Consider the following 22900-nt stretch of genomic DNA (forward strand, 5'->3'; position numbering starts at 1 on the left):
AGATGGCAATTGTATGGGAAGTGGGAACAGTTTCAAGGTATATGAAGTGCTATACTGAAGTAGTTTGGTGAGGCTGAGTCTAGTGCTGGCACAGAGAACATGATGCAAAAAGTTTGCAGTTTGTCCGTGAAGGTACTAGGAAAGCTACGGGAAAGGGATTGGTAGGATCTGTAAAAAATACAGAACTTTTCTGAATTCCATTTTCTTGGCCCATCTCTATGGGAAGGGGTTTTCTTTTGGAAGACCACAGCAAAGCTCCTCAGAGGAAGTAGCAGGTATGTGGGGCTGAGGTGGGATTAGAAACCCTCAGCTTAGAGGTGGTAACTGGTTGCATCTTGTGGATCAAACGAGGAGGCAAATTGTCGTACACTTGGCTGGAGTTAGCCACTCCACAGATTTATGATTTTACATTGCACCATAATGCGTAATGTACAAAAAGATAAATATTTTCCATTCAGCAACATCTTGCTGTTTTTTCATCTAAATCTATAATTTTAATTATAAAGTGAACATAACCTGTATCAAATTATGATTTTGTTAACATATTGAATGAGGACAGGAAAAATAAATACCAGATTTTATACTGTACAGGCACATGAAGGTATAGTAAAAAAAAATAAATCTGGTTTCCTTGACCACATTGTCATAATATGCATATATAACTGCTTATTGAATCCAGGCTGTGTAGACAACAGAAAGAACACTGGCTCCATACCATCACAATGCATGCCCACAACAAAGAGGAGGAAAGAACAGGCTCTTTCATTGTATGTTTCTAAGTATTACCAACATAAGGGCTAAAAACATTACCTCTGTCTGAAGTGTATCTATATATCCATGCATAAGTTATTAACTGGGCTCCCCGAGCACAGTTGCTGAAAATATTAATATATTCAAATTATATTCTAGCTACTACAAAAACAGTAGATCAGACAAATGTATTCAAATCTCTTCAGACAAAAGAAGTCATGTTATTTATAAAGATCCCCCCCTTACTGGAACACAAACCATCATTGTATATAATATATGAGAATGCAAGATGATCCTTAGATGTCAAAATGTGGTTTAAAGTTTGAATGTAATCATAAAACAGTGACTCTAATCCTTGCCATAAACAAATTGTCACTGGTATTATGTAACTGAGACTATTCACAAAGTATAAAAGATGGGAAGAATAAAAGGTGGGTGCCAAACACTACGGGCCAAATCCAAAGGTTGTGCCAAATTACACTAGCAGACTGGAAATTATAAACGCAGCATGGAATTCAGATTTGCACTCCTCTGTCCTTGGGCTGCTCCTAGAGCTTAGATTAGAGTGAGATAAAGGCTAGGTTTTTTTAGTTTCTTAGTTTAGACCGTAAGGCAGGAAAGCAGCAGCAAGTGGCTTCTGCAGCCCTGCTGCTCACTCTTTCTGGGAGATGGGAAAGTGGGATAAAAGTTCCTTAATTGCTGCAAGACCCATTTTTGTACAGGGTGGCTTTCTAGGATGCAAACAGACATAGTCAGATGGCACCGGCAATGCACCATGAAAATGGAAGCACTGCTCTCAAATCTGGTGGTCCTGAACTTTTTATGTTATTCAGGGTTTAGGGTACAGCCTCATTGGGCTGACCCTGCTCTTTGCTTAGATGCCTTAGGAAAGCTAGCAGAATGGGTTAATGACAGAAGTCCATACATCAAGGCAGGAGGCCTGGTCTCTGAACAGTAACTAATAATTCATAAATATTTTCCTTCAGTCCACCCTTTAAGGGTAATGTATATCTAGTAATACGCACACTGCATGTATTAGTAGATATGCAACTGGTGGTTGCAGCTGATGGTTGTGTTAATGCCCTTTACCAGGGTCAACAACCAAGCCAGGTGGTTGTCCACCCATTTAGCCCCATGCAGTTCCTTTTAAAAGTAAAATGACATTTTTTTTTGCAGCCTGAAATAGTTGTTCAAGCAGAGATACTGGTTTAACTCATTATGAATTATTACTGGAAAAGTGGGTCTCAGAAGTATGTTACATCTGAAATATTTTTCGTCACTTGAACATGTGCCGTCCAGAACTGGCCTTATTCTACAAGTCACTGGGAACAAACACTTCACATTCACAGATGCTCCTAATTTGGTGTGGTTTGGAGTGTAATTTAGATCAAACGTATCCATGTAAATGAGTCATGGTTTCTTAATTAGGTGCCTCTAAAGAAAAAACTTGGACCACATCAGTAGGTGTGGGTGTGGTGCCCACAGTACTGAAATCTTTCCTATAGATGAAGTTGAGTTTTGTTCATGCATACTGTAGATTTTTCTTTCCCTCTCCCCCCCTCCTTTCTTTTTTTTCTCTAAAGCACAATAATAAATCTGCAGATGGCATAGACATAAAGACGCTACTTCAGAGGAGCTGTCTAAAACACTGTCTCTTTGGCAAATGCCTTAAAGTAGGTCATTCTGCTGTGATTTAGGTTTATATTTCATTGCCAGCTTTTTGTTCCCATTACAAGTAGGGTGCATTCCACTCCACAGATTTGCTTTTCATTTTTTTTCAGATTGTTTTATATTTACAAGAATTTGTAGATCTTTATCAGAAAATGGCCAATACCCTGTCAGAAGTACTAATCATGCACTTGACCACAAAAAGAGATGTATGAAGGTGATAACCTGCAAATGTTGGAATGTAAAATACCATTCTCTGGAAAGAAAATATGTATTGATTTTCTCAACATGTGATTGAAATGATTGTTGCATCTTTTGCAATGTGTAAAATATTATTTGATCTAATGTCATTTCAGAAGCCTCACAGAGCAGGGCCATCCATTGCCCTAGTTTTTCAGGTATTTGCTTTTTCTTTTTATATATTTGTCACTGAAAAGCATGGATTTTATAGCTTAGGAAAAAAAAAAAGAAAATCGTCAAGGTCTGTTTTTCCATCAAAGTGCTGGGGGATTTACATGCCAAACTCCCACTAGCCTTAATGAATTACCTGCATAAATTCCTTTTCAATCAATAGTAGAATAGATCCTATTGTGTTATATTAATTATTTTGCACAGAACACTGACATTTAGCATTAAAGTCTTTTTTCGTTTTGTTTTGTTTTGAAGTTCCAATGAATATCTTTAGAAACTTCAAGCCTCTTTTTTATTTTACAGCCTTATTCTGAGAAAAATCGTGTATCTTTAGCTAGAAAAATGAAAAGCATTGCAAATTACCCTTTGATGACCTGGTCCTGGAAATTAATGTGTTAAGGCCCAACACAAAATAGAGAGAAAAAAAAAAAAAGAGGGGAAGAAAAGGCATTTTGTAATGAATTGAGCATTCTTAATATTCACCAACAAAAAACATTTCAGTTGAAAGGAACACTAACCCCAAGCAATATTAAGAGGTTACAAAATCACATAAATTAACTCTGCCAGTGATATTTTGCTAAGCTTATGTGAGTGCAAACCAGAAGCAGGACTCTCACGTGGTCTTGATTAACTGAAGAGTACTTAACAGTAACCGACCTTTCCCGAGATGTGCTGGCCATATGCACACGTACGCCCACAGCGCCAACATGCACATAGAACAGCCTTCAAAGGCGTGGGGGGCTCGGGATGTGGGGGATTGGGAAATAAGTGGAGAGTAGAAGTGAGAAGTGTTCGCTGTGTCATCGTGGTCAAGTGCCTTACCCTCTCCATTCCTCACTTTCTCCATCTATACAACTAGGATAATAAAATTTACTGACCTGAAAAGGAAGTTAGGAGATTTAATTTTTGAAAAGCTTTTTTGAGATCATTTGATATTGAGTAATGTGGGATGAACAATAGGAGCTCTTTGAAACAGGGGCTCTCTCCGTATTTGTGTACTGCACCTAACACAATGGTGCCATACAGCCACAGAGTCAACAGTGTCATAAATATTTAAATTAAAAGTATGTTAATTATTTCTATCATTCTGTTATGTGCTGATACACCAGTTCAGTACATTTGTAAGCTTGGTAACATTGAAAAGTACCAAGTGTAATTATTTGCCTGACTGTCATGAAAATCACTGGTCATATTTTTAAATCCGGTTGCGGAGATAGAAAATATATGGAAGCACAGGTAAAAATATGGTTTTAATTACTTGTTATTCTTCTCATGAAAAACACTAAACAGTAAGGTATTTTTCAGGGAAGAGGTGAACTTCACAAACTCTCCTACTCCACAAAAAAAGGACTATGCATGACTGCAAAAACCTCAGTAGCAGGTCACCCTTGCCCCAAAATGAATAAAATAAAAATGGATAAAGTTGGTTCTGGACGACTTGATTTCTTTTTTGCCTTTTATCCAAAATCTATTATTACTCTGGTGTTGCGTATACTTGTGCCTGGCACACTTTTTCTTGTGTCCTCTAATTTGCAAGGGGGTAGTTTAGTAGAACGATGTGATGTGTACTTTGCAGAGAGAAAATGAGTTTAGCTCTTCTCCTTCCCCCAGAATGAGCCTTGGGAAGCTATGGTAAATGGGACAAGTGTTGGCATTGTTCCAGCTCCTTTCTAAAACTCTTCTATAGCTGTAGCAGAGAAAAGCACATGTGGAAGATCATGTCTTGATGTATATTTGCCACTCTCAAGCTAGAAAAGGATGAATTCATTTCATATAAATCTTAAAATGCTAGTCAGGGATGCGTGAATCTTCTATGTTGCTGGCCAGTCACCTATTCACTCTTCCGGTGCAAGAGGATGCTTCTCCTCCTCATATTTCTAGTAGCTTCTCCCAAAGCTTGTAGAATTAAGGCTAAACTTTTCTCCCTGCTGCTGTCAGTCCTGTGGCTGAAGAGCTGCTCATGAGTTGCCTGATTATAAACTAAGGTCTTGATTCAGGGAATGATTCCAATGAATGGTCTTTCTTAAGCCTTCAGTTAAGTAAGGGCTTCTGCACTCCTGCACATTCCTGAATCTGGGCATATTTTTCTGAAGCAGAATTCAAATGCCCATCCCACACTTTTGATTGTGGGTCTCCCACAGGTTCTCTAAGGTACCCAAAATAGAAATTTCTGTCATAGTCCTTCCATTCTGGGGACTGTGTTTACTTTTTTTTTTTCTTAATAAAAAGCTTGTACAATTCTTAAAGTAATCTGTTCCTCTCCTGTAGGAAAAAAGGGTTTTCCTGAGCCTAGATTTAATATGTAAGCCTGCCTGAAACTGCTGATATGACACATAGTTTAGTAAGTGAAAAGCACATATGTTTGCTACATCTTTCAACTACCAACTTTAAAAAAAAAAAAGAAAAAAATGTTTGCAGACACCCCCTGCTTAGTATTGCTAGATGCCATGCTTTAACTTTATTTTCTGATTTTCCCTCAGAATTCTGGGTACTGTTGCGGGACTTGTCATCACATTGTCATCGTGTCCTGGTGTGGTGGCTACTGTGGGCTTCTGTCTATGTATGGCTTTTTCTTTTTACTCTTTTTATTTTTTAATAGGTAGAAAGAAGTCTGTTTAGTCACATGTGGTTTCCAAAAGCCTGCGCTCTTCAGGCTGTAGCTGTTACATGTTGCAAGGTTTGAGGCTACATGTTATGAGTTGTGTCAGAGAATATATTAATATCTGTGGGTTCATCTTAGATAAAAAATTCTACTCTTGATGAGGAGCTTATTTCCAGTGAAATTGGTGCAATTAGTAAGAATGAAGAATTTGGGCAGGGGGGAGGGCAATCAGAAAGTTAATAATCATTCTCTCTCTGAAAGGGCAGAAAGCTTGGATGGCATCTGAAAATGTCTTGCCGTGCTATGTTCAGTATGGGAAAAATTGAGCAAAATAAATGGAGTTTCTTGGATTCAAAGGTGAATCAAAAGGAACTGGCTTCTGCCTAAACAAGGTAGCCAGATAGACCACAGTAACAGATCCACGTGATAAACCAAGAGGCAACTACAGAGCTCCCTAGACAACTTGCCTGAAGTGCCTGCCAAGCAGGCAGATGCTGCTGCTGGAAGAATATCTTCCACAGTTGGGCATCTGGGTTCAGTGCTTTCCATGTAAGGGAGAGGGCTGTTAGCATCAGGCTGGCCCCTGCCTTCCCATTTAATTATTTCAACATCCGTTTTATACTTTTGTAAATAACATGTATTATCTTGCCTTTGTGCAGGAAAATAAGAAGCAAGGAGAAGGGTTTTGTCTGTAATCTATCTCTTTGCAGGGATGTCTACATGGATGGGTAAAGACAGACTCGAGCTTGGCTGCCCTGTGCTCCAGCCTGGTCAGATGTGAAACAGCTTGGGTCTGGGAGTTGCAGAGCTGCCTTGCAGTGGCACGGAGCTCAACCTAATAAGCAGAGCAGGCTGAGATTCATTAATTTAACATTAATAAGCACAGCTTATTAGCTCAGACACAGTACAATGCAGGCACACAGCTTCTGGAGGAGAGCTGTGTCTGCCCCCTTCACTGGCTCAGAGTGTGGTGTAGAGGACCCAGGCAGGATGATCCTCTCCCCTACAGCATTTTGCATTAGGGATGAAAGAGTATTTTGTGGTCACTGGAGAAGCGTCTGTGCAACCAAAAAGACCTTCCAGATATTTAGATTGTATTGCTGGCTTATGCTGAGTCTGTAAGTAATTTAAACTTCTTGTGCCTCAGTTTCCCAATTGGTGTGTAACAGCTACCTCAAGATGCTGCTGTGAAAGCAGGTTAGATCATAAAATAATGTGGGATCCTTAGTGAGCAAAATGCTCCTTGTGCCTCTCTTGGATTATAGTTCTGTGAGTAAATTACTGGGTACAGATAATGATTTATCATATAAGGCTCTGTTGTGCTCAGTTCATGTTTGTGCAGAGAGCCAATGCAAGGTTTCTGCATCATTTGTTGCCCTACATATGCCTGCAAAATAGGACCAGAAAAGTATATCAGTTTTGTCTAATACCTGTAATTAGCTCACTCTGTGAGTAAAATTCACTTGTAGATAAGCAACAGGAAAGAATAAAATCCTGTGGAATGGAGATCCTGTTTTTGCTAATGGGGCAGTAGTATATGTGCTACGTATAGCACACAAGTATTCTTGAAGTATGTTCAAGTAGAACAGGTTGGTTTTTGTAGCTGTTTGGGGAAATCCCTACTCAGGTTGGGGCTTGTTGTTTAATGTGTGAAGTATATTTGTGCGATTTAGTCGTCTTCAAGAAGAAGTGTGAATAACCTAATGGTAGTTGTGCTCAATTATTTTCAGTGAGTCCTAATAAAAAAATTCTTACGGTATTAGGCTTACAAAAGCTATGTGATATTTTTGTTCGGCCTCATATTTTGTCTTTCCTCCTTATGAGTAGAATAAATCTCATGTAAAGATGAACAGGGGACATTTGTGGGGTGGGTTTTTTTCCTGTCAAATAGGAAAACCTTAAAAGAATGGGTACTGCAACAGCAGGCTTTGCTTTTAATCCCCTCCTGTGGGTTTCATACACTGTATTTTGACTTCTGAAAGTTTGGTCTAAGAAAGATATACGGCACTAGTGTTAATCCCAGCTGCCAGGCCTTCTTTGCAGACTCGCATTGGCTGCTTTGTCTGGGTTTCTAAAGGAAGAACCTTCTGAAGTGCATTTCACGTTGTTACTTGTGCTTGATCTGGGCATACTCCTACAGACTGGATTGCCACAGAATGAAACCATAGTGCAGCCTCACTGCTGTCCATGATTTAGGATAAGGGTAGCCTTTTGGGCGAAGGTTGGATTCTCATGCTGAGCTCCTGTGTATCAGTGAGACATGCTCTCATATGTTGTACAGAAGTCACAGGCTTGCACAGTCCCATGGTCCAGGTCTGCAAAGCCCTATTCTCCTATCTTTCTGACGGGAAGGAAAGAAAGAGGTAAGAGAAAGAGAGGAAAGACATAGAAACAGCATAACTGCAGTCCTTCAGCTTTTCCCCATCAGAAACCCCTTGAAGCCCTGTACAACACTGGTCAAGAATAGCAGAAAATACAGAAATTGCAGTAATATACCTCAGATCAAACCAGTTTACTTATTGTTTTTGACTAATTGGCAACTTTTGAACCTCCTGTGATTTACACTATGAAAATCCTGTAATTAAAGGGGATGGCAAAAGGGGCAAGTCAGTGGTGAGGTTGGCACATTGTACACATTGGGACCCCTCTTCTGAAAAGTATCCCTAAAAGTGACATAATTTTACATTTTGTAAACATTGGAAACTTATCTTTTTTCCTCGATTGATTTAAACAGACACACATTGCCTATATTTACATAATGTAAATATAATGTCATTACTAAAGTTGTATATATGCTTCTTTATTCTCATTTATGGAGCCATGAGTCCATTCAGACTAGCCCGTGTCTTTTGCATTGACAAGTTCAAGAGAACATACCAGTTTTCATCTGTTTTTTAGCGTTTTCTGTATCTATTCTACTGCTGCTTCCATATCAGTGGAATGAAGCTTGTGGAATTGCCCTATCTTTCCCTGGTTATATGTATGTTTGGCAGAAAAGCCTGACCTTCAGAGAGATTCAGGCGATTGCTCCCATAAGGATCAGACCCGCAAATGGTTCAGATAATACATCTTCCTGCCTTCCATCACTCTCTGCCATGTTATTCTATCAGTATAACTTTATCTTCACCATGCATTCTGCAGACACACCTAGGTAAGAGCATGTGCTTATTTAGGTATTACTATATCTATAGAGTTGTAGTCAAACCCAGTATTGTGTACATATGCATCATGAAGTATTGAAGTATTGGTATTTTATTGTCTGTATTTTGAGGGAGGGGAGAGGGTCCCCCCCTTTTTTTTTTAATCTCCAAAATGCACCAGTCATGGTCCAGTTTTGGCAGTTATTCTACACATACACAGCAGGAAACAATTGCTGTCCCAAACAGATTATATTCTGAAAAGCCAAGGCAGACAAAGAAAGTATTATCATCATTTTGTAAACAAGGAACCAAGGCACAGAGAGATTAAGTGATTTACCCAAGGTCACCCAGAACATCCGGTCAAAGCCAAGAACTGAAACCATGTCTCCTGAGTCTCAATCAAGTGATTTAACTACGAGATCAAAGACTTATTGTGTATACCTGATATCCCTCCCTTAAGACATGGTAACAAAACTTTCTTCAGGTTAAGATCAATATGATGTATGGTGCAGTAAATCTTGTATATGGCATATCTGTGCTGACAGCACGTACCCACTTCTTGTACTCAGGTTCTTCCCAGGAAATAATTTCCCTTATTATTCTTCCACTCACAGTAATAAGTTATCATACTTCTCTACATAACCCACTGAAGGAGAGAAAGTGTGTGCATGGTACATCAGAGGAATACATAGAAAACTGGTTTTCTGCCAGGCTAAACTCAGTCATTTTATGGACTGTTTGAAATCTTCCCATGCTTAATGAAATAGGGACATTCCCACAGCTATATGGACTTCATTTTGCAGTTTCAGCTGGGATCTGCAGAGCAAGATAAAGGATCTGCATTTCTTACATGTATCTGCCAGAAGAATGTAGCAGAAATGGTCAGTATAAAGGCATCATTCATTATCAGCTCAGAGTAGTCTTTTATTTGGATTCTTTATTACTCACTCACTGGGGTCATTATATTATTCCTGGGATGAAATGCTTCTCTGTGCTGAGGGCCTCTATGGGGCCCTAGATCCTGCTTAGTCCTTTCAATTTTAAGGGTAGTTTGGCTGAAAAGTGACTGTACAAAATGGCACCCTTTAGTCCCAACAGCAGGACAGACACAAAGGGAGGAGCTGGATTCTGCCCTTCATGTGCCCCTATCTTGAGCTCTGCCATTTCTGCCCAGTCATTCTCCAAGTCAAACAACTTCAAGTTGGTTTCAGAGTGAGCACATGGTCTATGTACATTTTTACTTTTAATGCCATGAAACATGAGAAGAAAAACCAAGGTGAACCCAAGATCCTGGGTTGAATTTTTGGGCTGACATCTCTTGCAGAAGGAGCTCAATGAGTGCAGAAACCACAGAGAAATAAGGTGGAGCCTCATAGTGTCACGTTTCTGCCTTTGTGGTATATCAGTAACATTAGGAGAGCAAAGATGAACCTCCAAATCTCTTCTCAGTGTTTCTTAGATCTTCTGTGTTGTCACAAGCTTCCTGGTGAGGTGCAAGAGCTCATAATGTATTTTCTTGGGTGAGGTTATTTCTGTCATTGTGTGCCTCAGCATATCACAAGATCAGTAAAGAAGGCTGAACAGTAGAGATCTCAATGGTGAAAATATAGTGATCCAAAAGTCTGGAACTTGGTGCACTTTACTAATATAAGAAGGATGTGGAAATGCCAGAACGAGTCCAGAGGAAGGTCAAGAAGATGATCAGAGGGCTGGAGCACCTCTCCTATGGAGAAAGGTTGAGAGAGTTCGGCTTGTTCAAGCCTGGAGAAGAGAAGGCTCAGGGAAGACCTTAAAGCAACTTCCAGTGCCTAAAGGGGCTGACAAGAAATCAGGAGAGGGGTTTTTTATAGGGCAGGTATGGATAGGACAAGGGGGAGTGGCATTGAACTGACAGAGGGGAGATTTAGATATTAGGAAGAAACTCTTTCCTGTGAGGGTGGTGAGGCACTGGCAGAGGTTGCCCAGAGAAGCTGTGGCTGCCCCATCCCTGGCAGTGTTCAAGGCCAGGCTGGATGGGGCTTTGAGCAACCTGGTCTAGTGGAATTTGTCCCTGCCTGTGGCAGGGTAGTTGGAACTAGATGACCTTTAAGGTTCCTTCCAACCCAAATCATTCTGTGATACTATGAATAGATCTGCAGCGTAGTAATCCCAATGTTTGACGTCATCAGAGGAAAGAGAACTGATCTGCTTTCTAGTAGAAGAAAAAAATTGGCTTTTGCTTAGACATACTGATTTCTTGAGCAGGAATGGGATATTCATAGATACCATAACTCATGCTTACTTTTGCCAAAGAGCATAATTATCTTTGGTATTTTGGATGACATTTCCAGTAGGATTAGAACACCACACACCAATTCCTTTTAAAATCATTGATCTGTTAGTACTACAGTTCTACTTACTTCTTTAGATGTTCAAAAAGGATTTTCATTGTCTCATAGTTTGGTTTAGGGAGCTTTTTTACCAGGGTCCTTATTGATTTGATGCGAGTGGTGTTGTCCTGGATTTCTAAGGGAGAGGAAAGAGAAAATAACAACCTGTGTGGATATTACTTTGTGTAGTACTGCATCTGGTACGTTAACATGAAAAGCCATCATTAATATATGGTGAAATCCAAAATATGTCATACTTCATGTTACCTTAATGAAGAGGAAGAGTAACTTGCACAAATTAAAAATTCTTTTCATTTTAAAGAAACATTTTTTGATTCACAGAAATATTTTCTTATACTTTTGATTTATTTTATTAGACTATTAGACCATCACCTTAGGATAAAATGCCACCAAGTAGTAAGGGACCCACATGTTAATTGGAATTCCACATTGGAGCTAACATTTGTCCAATGGTGCAGCTTCTGTGATGGATGCACTTCCCAGGTAGTCATTGTTGTTTTTTTTCTCATCAATCATATTTAAATTAGCTATATTTACGAATCTCTATTTTTAACATTAAACCCCATCAAGTCTGGAAATCTAAAATTATTTGTTACTCTTTTAAGTTGTGCTTTTTGGTGATCTATTCTTTTGAGAAGTTATTCCACTGTAACTATTTTCTAATACTTGCAGTATCTATCTCACAATGTCTGCAGGATAAAAATTGTATTTCAAACTCATGATTAGTAATAAAGAATGTAGTAGTAAGGACTTCATATCTCTTTTGAGGTGATAAGTACCTTGATATCCTCTTTGTTAAGATATATCTTCATGTTTTAGCATGATATGTAGTTTTGTAGAAAAGGCTTGAGTGATATTTGTATAAAATGTTGCAACTAAAGTCATGTACAAGTGTGCTTTTGTTTAGGAACAGATTAGATAAGGTGCCAGTAGGTCTGATGTAGTGAAAACATCTTGCATGTTACATGCCCTAGATAACCTGAGAATACTTTTTTGATCTTATCATCTATGATTTAATTATCACCTATCATTCTTTGTATATGTTCCTTTTTAATATTCATATTACCCTTGCACCCAGAGATCTCGATCAGGATTGATTCCCAGTTGCAGTAGGTGCTGTGAAGCATACATGGTGATTAGTGCCTTGATTCAAAGAATTCACCCCAAAACAAAATGTCAAGCAAAAATTCCCTGCAATTGAACTAAACTTAAAAATTAAAGCTACTAATGCAATACTTCTTCCTCAGCATGTATTCCTAATTCCTGTTGAGATTAATGTAACACACAGAGATATATATGTATATATTTATATTTTTTATAATATAGAAAATTGTATAGATATGAAAGACAAGATCTCAAAGTAGTCAGTGCATAGATATTACTCTTCAGTGAAAACAACTCCAAACTTTAATATGGATTTATCCTATAGGAATTCATGCAATTGACAACAGTGATGATGAAGTTAAACGCAAATGAATCATAGAATCACAGAATGTTTTGTGTTGGAAGGAACCTTAAAGATCATCTAGTTCCAACTACCCTGCCACAGGCAGGGACAAATTCCACTAGACCAGGTTGCTCAAAGCCCCATCCAGCCTGGCCTTGAACACTGCCAGGGATGGGGCAGCCACAGCTTCTCTGGGCACCCTGTGCCAGTGCCTCACCACCCTCACAGGAAAGAGTTTCTTCCTAATATCTAAATCTCCCCTCTGCCAGTTCAATGCCACTCCCCCTTGTCCTATCCATACCTGCCCTATAAAAAACCCCTCTCCTCAGCCCCTTTAGGCACTGGAAGTTGCTTCAAGGTCTCCCCTGAGCCTTCTCTTCTCCAGGCTTGAACAAGCCGAACTCTCTCAACCTTTCTCCATAGGAGAGGTGCTCCAGCCCTCTGATTGTCTTCTTGACCCTCCTCTGGACTTGTTCTAGCATGTCCACATCCTTCTTTTAAATACACTTTTTGTGTATATTTTTCTTGTTCTGGTTTGACCTGTTCAGAAATTTAACTTCTGAACAGTACAAACTCCCCCAGTCTTGCAACTCAGTCAGCTGTCCATTGATGTTTCCTACCACAAGCAGTTTTTGCTCTAATAAACAAGTTCTAATAGAACTGTTCGTTTTTGCTGTATGGGCAATCTTCTCCAACGGAAATATGACTGAAGTTACAAATTAAAATTATATTCAATTTGCTGAAGTGAACTTATTATAGGAAGGGGATACAAATTCTGTATTTGTGCTATTTGGTGTGCACACATAGAATCATAGAATCTTTTAGGTTGGAAAAGGCCTTTAAGCTCACAGTATCCAACTATTAACCTAGTACTGCTAAGTCCATCAGTAAACCATGTCCCTAAGCGCCACATCTACACGTCTTTTAAATACCTCCAGGGATGGTGACCTCACCACTTCCCTGTGCAGCCTATTCCAATGCTTGACAACCCTTTCAGTGAAGGAATTTTTCCTAATATCCAATCTAAACCTCCCCTGGCACAACTTGAGGCTGTTTCCTCTTGTCCTATAGCCTGTTCCTAGGAGAAGAGACTGACCGCCACTTTGCTAAAGCCTCCTTTCAGGTAGCTATAGAGAGCAATAAGGTCTCCCTTGAGCCTCCTTTTCTCCAGGATAAACAACCCCAGTCCCCTCAGCTGTTTCTCGTAAGATTTGTGCTCTAGACCCTCCATCAGTTTCGTTGCCTTGTGCAACACTAAGACATGTTATGATCTTACTAGATAAATTATATTCAGATTGGGGCTACCCTGGCTATAAAGCAACTTCTCAAATAAAGTTTCCCAATTGGCTTTATTTTTAATTCTGTTTTCTCATGAGAATTCAATGGACTTGAGCAGAACTGAAACGCTGAGGTAGGGAGAGACTCAGTGGAAGAAAAGACTTCTGCAATGTTTGTCCATTGCGGAATATTTGCAAGGAAATGTACAGTAAAACTTTATTGTGCTTTCTTGAAGGAAGTGTCTCTGTTCTGTGTTGATTAACACAGATATCAGCTTAGTAACCAGGGCTGCACTTCTTTATAAAGTGCATTTGTAAAAGAAATAAACTAAAAAGAGAAGCATTCATTTACAAAGAAATTATTTATAAAGAGAATGGCAAAGGTGGAAAGCTTTGGTTTAGGACTTACTGTACCAAAGTAATCAGTAGTAGTGTACTCGAGATATTTACGTAGGCACTAAAGCACAAGAACTGTAGAAATTTTGCATAAAATTGTTTTGTGATTCAGTCTATTTGTTAATTGTTTGTCTACTGTAAAAGAAGAAAACCCAGGCAACATGTGGTAACTTTAGTCAGCATTTCTGAACTGGGAATGATAAACACCTCTGCCTGGCTCTGGCATTTATCAGTACTGAGATATTATTACCACATAGAGTCACAGCATGGTTACTGTTATCATCAAAAAAAAAAAAGAGCCAGCTAATCTTAATGGTTTGTAAAGCCGTTACCTGCACTGGTCTGACATTTATCATGATCATTTTACCACATGAGTCCTACATTGCAAAGGTATTTTATCTGGAAGGGACATCACTATGAATTATTATTTGCAGCTAGGTAGAAAATTGTATGTTGTAGATACCTTTTCTCATTATAAATCACAGTCACATTTCACCATTTCCCACACAAACTTGCTGAGCCCAGGCTTTTTGCCATAACACTTAGTCTCACTCCCTTCTATAGTTCTTTGAAAATATTGGGTACTCTTTCATTAAAATGGTTGATATTGGTGTCTTTTTAAATGCTATATACATGCTTGATTTTTCTCTAGTATAAAAGATTTTGTTTTTACACTTGAAAAGCTGAAGAGGATAAACTGATCATATTTTTTTTTTTTTTTTATTAAAGCTTACTCTTGCTTCAGTTTTTGTAGCTGGGCTTGTCTTTACTCTTGACCTTGTTGATGGAATATTTAACAGATCAGATGCAAGATCTTATGTTTCATTTGCAATACCTATGTATTTGCTTTATTTCTGTAAAGCCTTGAGTTCCACTTTCCTAGAAATTTTTCCTTTTCAGATTCCTAAGTAGAAAGACTTTTAAATTTAAATATAAAATTTGGGATTTTCTCTTTACCATGCTGAAATGGAGAGAGGAAATAATCAAACATGGGTTTGTATAAATAGTTGCGGAGAAGGTATCCCCTTCCTTGTACTGCATTATGAAAGCTAGCAGTACAGGGTGCAAAAGAAGGAAAACACACTGAACAGATGTTAAATTCTCCATCTAAGTCTAGAAAATGAAGCAGACTAGTTTTCATAAAATGAAACAATATTATTTTTCATTATACTTCTTTTTTTTTTTTTTATTGTGAAAATTGGTGAAAATCAGGGGAAAAGATTCCCATTTTGGAAAGTTATACTCTTCTCCCTGTGAAGGTTGAAGAAGGAAAAGAGTTATCATAATCACATATATGAAATAAAGAATGAGAGGACAGTTAATCTTTTTTGTATTTTGGGGGAAAAATATGGAAGATATAGGTGATAATTTTAGCAGATCAGGATACTCAAGTGAATCACAGATGGTTTTCCATGTAATATTTTCATAGAACATATTTAGAATTTGGGTTACTGTCTTTAAAAATAGGGCTGGATCCCTTTAATGGAGCAAAACTGTAGAGATGCTCTTTTGTTTATATTTAAATGAAGAATGCATTGAAAAAAAACCTGATTCATATTATATAAGCTCTTTTGTAAATGAGCTTTGGATAAACATTTGAGCACAGAAGAAAACATGATGTGTCTGTAACGTTAACAGTGGCTGGGTAAAAATGAATGAAGAAAGTAACCTTTAGCACTCGTAGCCATAAAGAATACTTAAGCAAATCCCACTGAATCTTTCTTTTAATCATTAATTTTAAATGGACATAGATGTTTACAACAAGCCACTTTGTTTCAGAACAGGAAGTCCAGGGTTTATCTCCAATAACTCACATTTGCTAGGAAGGGATGTATGTCTCTAACCTGACATGCATTCATTATTTTGTAAGGTACTGGAGTCTGACCCATGACCCTGCTCAGACCTGCTGCATTATTCATGTCTGACTTACTTTGTATAGTTTTACTATAGCACCCATTTCCCTTTACCAGGCATTTCAGCGGCTTGTACATGTTTAATGTTAAATGGCATTTATGGCTCACATTAATACTTAATTTTATCACGCACGAGCCGTGGTTTCTTTTTATGCTTTTGAGCCTCAAAGCTGAAATGCTGAAAAAAACCTCAGTGATTTATGTTTCTGCATAAAATATCAAATTATTGATCTGCCACCTAATCTGTGATTTGTTGTTGTTTTTTAGTCATGCTTTTCTCCAATTTTCTTACATGGCTCTTCTCACCTTGTTTTGGGGATTTTTTGGATGAGATTTCTGCGGTTGTTAAAATGTCACACACTGTTGCTACAGCAAAATCTGTCTGCCAAGAGTTTTTCCAACAATTCAGAACTGATTCAGCTGCTGAGGGAAAGGCAGGTTTTATCTGGGCTTTTTTGGTTTGCTTATTTCATTTATTTTTATTTTTTTATCAGAACTGAGTGGTTTAGGTGGATTTTCGAGTGCTAATGAAATTGTGAGACTTATGGCGCTAGCTACAGCCAGCCGTAGTGTGGGCAGACGCTCTGTGAGCTTCCCCACTGTGCTGCTGTGCAAGCATCCCCGCTGTTATGTTTGCTATAGTTTTAATGTCTGTGAAAAATTCCTGATTCAACTAAATTATATTCTGCCCTCTTATTTGTATAAATAAACACCCAACTTAGCCAATTCATCTTGCTCTTGCCCGTTTTAGAAGATTGCCCTGTCACACAATTCTTAGCCCCAGTCCTTGATAGCTTTGGTGTTATCAGGGAATGAAAACTTGCTTAAAAGAGAAAGCTCTGCTGACTTAATTTTTTTTTCAGAGATGTCAACTGCCCAAAACTCTGCTTTAATTTGGTAAGTCTTTGTATTCTGGAAGTCATGCTGACTGAAATACACAGATTTTTATGTATAAATAAATAGATAAGAATTTGTATCACTGATGACAGGATATCTTAATGTTACTGTATGAAACATTAAAGTTCTAATTTTAATCACTTTCAACACTGGGGCAATTGTCTCATGCAGATACACTGTAAAATATTTTTTTTGTTTTAAAGAAAACGTGTAAGTGTTCAAACTAACTAATGTTTGCTATAAGGAAAATGACCAATTTGAATTTATTTTGCTTTTTATTCATGCCACAGAAATAGATGGTGCAAAAGAAAATGAAAATTGTGTGGAATCACTTTATATGGGAAATTGATAAATTCATCCTATGTGATATAAAGTGGAGTTTGCAATGAATATTCATACAACTTTTGCGATCCATTTGCAAGACCCAAGACAATGAGTTCACAACTCAGTCCCATTTAACAAAAATATATGTGAAATTAATGGAAAAAAACAGCACTTACAAAAGTTAAACTTTAATGTATCAAACTCCAGGTGCCAGAGTTCGAGGGAAATAACCAATAATAGTAATTTTTTACATATTTGATGGGACTGATTATGCAATGTGCAACTCTGAATGGCTTATAGCACATTGTAGCATGGTTCCATCCCATTGGCTACAGTAGGGTGCAGGCAGATGGATGACAGTGACAAGGAGAGAAGTGCTTTTGCTTAGCCGTGCGTTAAGATGCCATCCAGAAGCTCTGTGCACTGCAGACACTTCATTAGGATGCCAGGATAATGGTAAACTACCACTCAGAGTGACACCCCATTTCCTGCTTACTGAGCTCTCCAACCTCGGCAGATGTCAACAATCTCACAGTGCTACAGAGCAGACCTAACTTTCCAGGCACTTTGACTCCAATTTTTTTCCCTTAACAGTGCCATACATTACATGCAATATGTAACAGCAAGTACCAAACAGAAAACGAAATTTGCTGCCCTAATTATAACAAAGCAGCATCTGACTTAGGTACTGCATGCCCAGTGTACATACAACTGGTTAGGCAGCATAAAAGAGGAATGATCTTTGTCAGACAATTTTGGGGGTTAATTAGAATTAGGACTTGATAGCCAATAGATAGTCTGATCCCAACTGAAATGATTGTGCTTCACTGCTAACTTCTACCAAGCGCTGGGAAAATATGCTGAGCTCTTTCCTGGTATTTCATACACTGTTACAGCCTTGTGCAGTGTTTTCTGCACAGAAAGCGTGGACTTGAGCATCTGCATGGTGTGATATTTTCTCTGCAAATGTACAACTTGAGGATGTAACACACCTCCCCAACAGCAGTTAAAGCCGGCAGAGAGACTGCGCTACAAAGCTTGACCGGCACCCCTTTTCAGAGAAACTCAAGTAGTTGCTCACGCTTTCAAATATTGTCTTCAATTACAGAAACAGTATCCATAAGCTGCAGCTATTGGTGTGTAATTATGTATGGATTTGAAATTGGGCATCCTGCTTATATACAGCGTTTTTCCCCCCACATTTTTTGGCCAAACAGGTGACTTAGCAGTAGTGCTCTGCCCTCCCACAGTGATGGTCTATTCATACTTATTTTTTGTTGCATGAGGTGGTGAAGGCATGGCAAGGCATCACTGCCAGCTCCTGAAATCCCTGCTCCCCTCTTTTTCACAGCCTTTTCTTGCCCCACTGCCTGAGCCGAGGATGGACTTCCATTAGCATCCCTCTGGTTCTCACCCATGTTCTCCAGACTGCCATGCTGGTTGAGGACCAGCGGACAGACAGTGATTTAAGACAGAGAAAACCTGTGGCAGGGGCAAAGCATTTCTCAGATTTCACCTTACATGAAAATTAGGATGCTGAATAGGAACCATCCCAGAACAATTACAAAGTCAGGGCCATATCCTGTCACACTTATTCAGCTCTTGTCTGTATTCCTAGGGAAAACTCCCACCAAAGGTCTTATATGCACTCTGACTTTCCTCACTGCAAATGGTGCCCTTTGGCATTGCTGTCAAAAGGTAGGATTGGGCCCCTTATCAGTGCTCCAGGAGAGATCCCAGGAAAAGTGAAAACTGGAAATATGTTTTAGGTGGTTAAGCTGTAAATTTATATGCTTAAAAAGAGACTTTTCAAATATGCTGAAATTTTTTTTTTCATATTTATTTTGATATTTTTGCTCTGTTCTGCCTAACCTTTACTATATTAAACTCCAGCAAAAGAAGGAAGCAGAGAAGTTCATTTCTCAGATGACCCATGTGAAGGGGTTAAAAGGATTTAATATTTTTAGTCATCAAAGAAAAGCACACATTCTACTCTTCTTTTTTTTTTTTTTTTCCTTTTTTCCCCTTTTAACATGAAAAAAAAAAAAAAAGTAAACAGCATCCCCCCAAGGGAGATTTAGATTTGAAGACTGTTCATTATATCATTTGAATAAGACTAGACCTGGCCTTTTGACTTTGAACCACTACCAAATTTCAGGCTGTGAGGAAATTGTTCTACATTTCCTGACAAATTGAGTTAAGCAGACATTAAGTGGGCTTTAAGAAAACAAATGGCCATCTTTATCACAGGTGGACACTGATGGCTTAATGGGGCCTGGGCTGATTGTATCACTTCTAATGGCTTGACGGGAAGCATTAGGGTTTTTGCATAAAGAACTGGCATTGCGAACCCTGCTAACACAGACCTGTCAAGCGTTCTGTATCCCTTTGTGCATGGAAGCAGATGTTTGTATGTATACTATGAACTGGCATTAGAGCAAGCGACAGATGCCTGTATGAATGCCAGGTTTGTGAATTTTTACAGCAGGAGCATGTTCTGAGGAAGTGCAGCCCTGCCCTCTATCATAGGTAATTCCCAGTGGAACTTGCTAAATCCCAGCTATGTTTTCATTATTTGGTTTTCCTAGCAACTGGATGAATGTGTCTGTCCTGAAAATGCGAGAGATGAGAACACTACCAAATTCTTGCAAATTTGCAGGCACGAGGCTGGTTTGAAATTATTTTCTGCAATTTCCTTTTGCGCCATGCAATCTAAACCAACCTTTCTCAGAGGGGAAAGTGGTATTATAGCTATATAATTAAAACTTGCATTAATGCTAGCCGGTGAACCATTCTCCCCCCTCTTCCATGTTCCCCCCCTCCCTTCCCCAGCAAAAAAAGAAAAGCGGAATTCGATACACCGAATTTCTCTGCCTTCCACATTTACAACTTATACTATAGTTGTCTGTCAACAATACGAACAGGTAGCTTGCAGTCCATTAAACAAACACAGTGCCCCCCTCACTTTTATTTGACATTTTATTTGGCTGTGACAAATGAGCAGCAGTTGGATTATAACATAATTTGTCTTGTCTTTATTACCAGCACAAAGGACACCATTCATTAATTATTCTGCCGTTGCAGCTTAACACTAACTGGAAAGGTCCCTCTTCGGACAGATGGCGGGGACGATGTTATTTATATCAATCAGCCAAAATCCTCAACAAGGATTACTGTTCCTGAGACTACAATGATTTATTTCTTTTTACCTCACCCTCCCTCAACCCCCTTCTGCTTTCAGAGATTTCTCTATAAAATGAAATTTGATGGGAATCTTAAAGCAAAGCCATATTTAACCTGTTAGCTTGCAAAACAACATGCATGCTACATCAGTTTAACTATACAGGATTAGTTGCATATTTTGAAAACTTTCAGCTTTTTTTTTTCTTTTTCCTTTTTTTCTTTTTTTTTTTTTTTTTATCTTCAACTCCACAGAAAAGATTAACTGAGGGTTCTGGAGTGGCAAGTTCAGCAAAAGTTTGCCTTTTCTCTAACACCATACTGCTGTTGTCCCCAGAGACCACCAGGATCAGGAAATAGTGCCAGCTGTCAGGATTTCTCTCTCTGATAAGATGAGATGACCCACCTTATTACAAAGAGACCAGCAGTAGACCCTTCTGTGAGATGAACTCGAATGTTTATTAAAACTCCAGGCTAAACTCAGGGTCAAATTGTACAGGAGACAGATGCTCATGAATTCCTACTGGATGCAAGTCTTTATTCGGTATCAAGGGGTGGAGGGATTTTACCTAACTTGTTCTGCCTTGTTAACAATCCTGCCCAATGCGTGATCAAACAGTAATCATTTCTTCCGTTGTAATCCAGATCTAAAAATCACTTACAAGGTCTCAGAAATGCTGCCCTTGCTTATGCACGTTCTCTTTTCAGAAGTGGTCTGCATGCATTTTTATATCTCATCGGGACTGACACATCTAAAGTTTTATCCAAGTTGCACATACTGTTAATGAAGACTAAAATACGGAAACTTTCATTGTCTGAAGAAATTATTGGTATAACCTTGCTATCCTGATTAGTTTGCAAATATTAAAAGTCCCATCAAGACAAATATCAGCAACATGCAAATACCCTTGCAGGTTGTGATTAAGATTTTAAACGTATCCTTTTGCTTTTAGTTAATGAAAAACAAAGTCTTGGAGGATCTAAGTTGTAATTTATTAAACATGAAAGGCTCCTTGATGAAATATAGAAATGAGATATATTTTGCATTTCAAAGATTTAAGCTGACAACTTACTTGCATGCAAATAAGAGCAAGATTTGTAAAAATATTTGAAAAGAAATTATTCCTGAATGTACTTATTACAATAATGTGGCATGTAGATAAGAGAAACACACAGCATTAAAAGACATTCATTTCTCCAAAGTCTTAAAATTAGCTTCTTTCTGCCATTGTGTATTAATGTTCTTCTTCAGGAATGCAGCATATTAAAGAACTGAACAGAATTAGTAATAAATTTGTTAATTACAAATTTAAGCAACACAACTGTGTTGTTTTCCCAATATGGTTTTTTTTTTTTTTCAAAAGCAGAATTGCTAATGCATTTTAATCATTTATGTATAAACATTTGAAGATAAAATATTCTGAAGTTTATCAATTTCAAGAGCTGTTTATTTGCTGGCAAAATAGGGCATGTTATACAACATATATCTTATCATTTTTGCTCATCAAATCCCCATTTGCAGAATGCAAATTTCTCTGGTCTAAGTGCTCTTGCACCTCAATTTAAATGAATAATAGGATAGACTCTATTAAAATCGGTTTAAGGTTGCCATGGGTGACATATCAGTAGGGTTAAAATGAGAAAAAAGGTCACAGAGGCAGTCCTTACAACCTGTTTTTTTTAATTATTATTTTTATTATAATGAAGCATATGTAAGTATCTATATAGGTTTAAACAACAGCATATTGAAATTGTAGACAATACTTAGTTTGTGGGTCTTTTTCTTCTGTTCTTTTTTTTTTTTAGACAACTTAGTCCACACCAAGTAAATGTGAAATTAGAGTGTCACCACCAATAAATTTGGGAATGTATTCAGTTGCACTGAAAATTAGAGGATAAGCCTCAGTGCAATAACGTTGTAGACTGACAGATTGTGGATTTGTAGAAATAACAGAGAACTCAGAAAGACTGTACTTTTGCTGCAGCAAATCCTTCATTTCAAGGAACCAGCAAGGTACTGTAATCATATTAACAAAGCAGCCAGAAACTATAACCAAACACCTCATTTAAGAAGAATTCTGAGTCTTCAGTTAAACTGATTTATGGGATTATGCATGCCGTTATTTGATAAGTATTGAAAATACTACCACTTCACACTGAAGGCTTCCTTGATCTATCTTTTTGTGTGTGTGTCATAGTTTTATCCTGTTTAAAGCTTAAAAATTACTGCTTCTGACCATTCTAAAGACTTAAAGTAAAATTACAACTTTCCTGAGATTTTTTTTTTATCCTTTAAAAGTCAGATCTATTTATTTTAGTAGTCCCCTTATCACCCACATTTTTGTACTATGAATGATTTTCATTTGGGTTTCACAGACTCAGATTTTTGATTCAAGGAAGAGTTATATTTTCTCTCCTTTTTTTTTTTTTTTTTAACCTACTGTACGAGGAAAAGTCTCCTTATTTGCTAAGGTTACAGTGTTAGTTTAATTTTCATAGGAGCAG

The 22900-nt window shown here is 38.1% G+C and overlaps 2 protein-coding genes across 6 annotated transcripts in view; one reads left to right on the forward strand and one right to left on the reverse strand.

The window, feature by feature from the left end:
* Positions 1-22900, forward strand: part of GTDC1 (glycosyltransferase like domain containing 1) — a 338529-nt gene that overhangs the window by 298295 nt on the left and 17334 nt on the right. The gene's annotated exons all lie outside the window — the stretch shown is intronic.
* ARHGAP15 (Rho GTPase activating protein 15) overlaps positions 1-22900 on the reverse strand; it is a 334091-nt gene that overhangs the window by 13627 nt on the left and 297564 nt on the right. For 4 of the 5 annotated variants that reach the window (XM_065671278.1, XM_065671277.1, XM_065671275.1 and 1 more), the window contains one exon: positions 10971-11076. The exons of the other annotated variant lie outside the window; for it this stretch is intronic. In XM_065671278.1, the coding sequence (XP_065527350.1) occupies positions 10971-11076 (106 nt within the window). The remainder of the gene's footprint in view (positions 1-10970; positions 11077-22900) is intronic. 5 annotated transcript variants of the gene reach the window in all.

This window comes from Lathamus discolor, chromosome 3 (assembly GCF_037157495.1).
Source record: "Lathamus discolor isolate bLatDis1 chromosome 3, bLatDis1.hap1, whole genome shotgun sequence".
Lineage (NCBI taxonomy): Eukaryota > Metazoa > Chordata > Aves > Psittaciformes > Psittacidae > Lathamus > Lathamus discolor.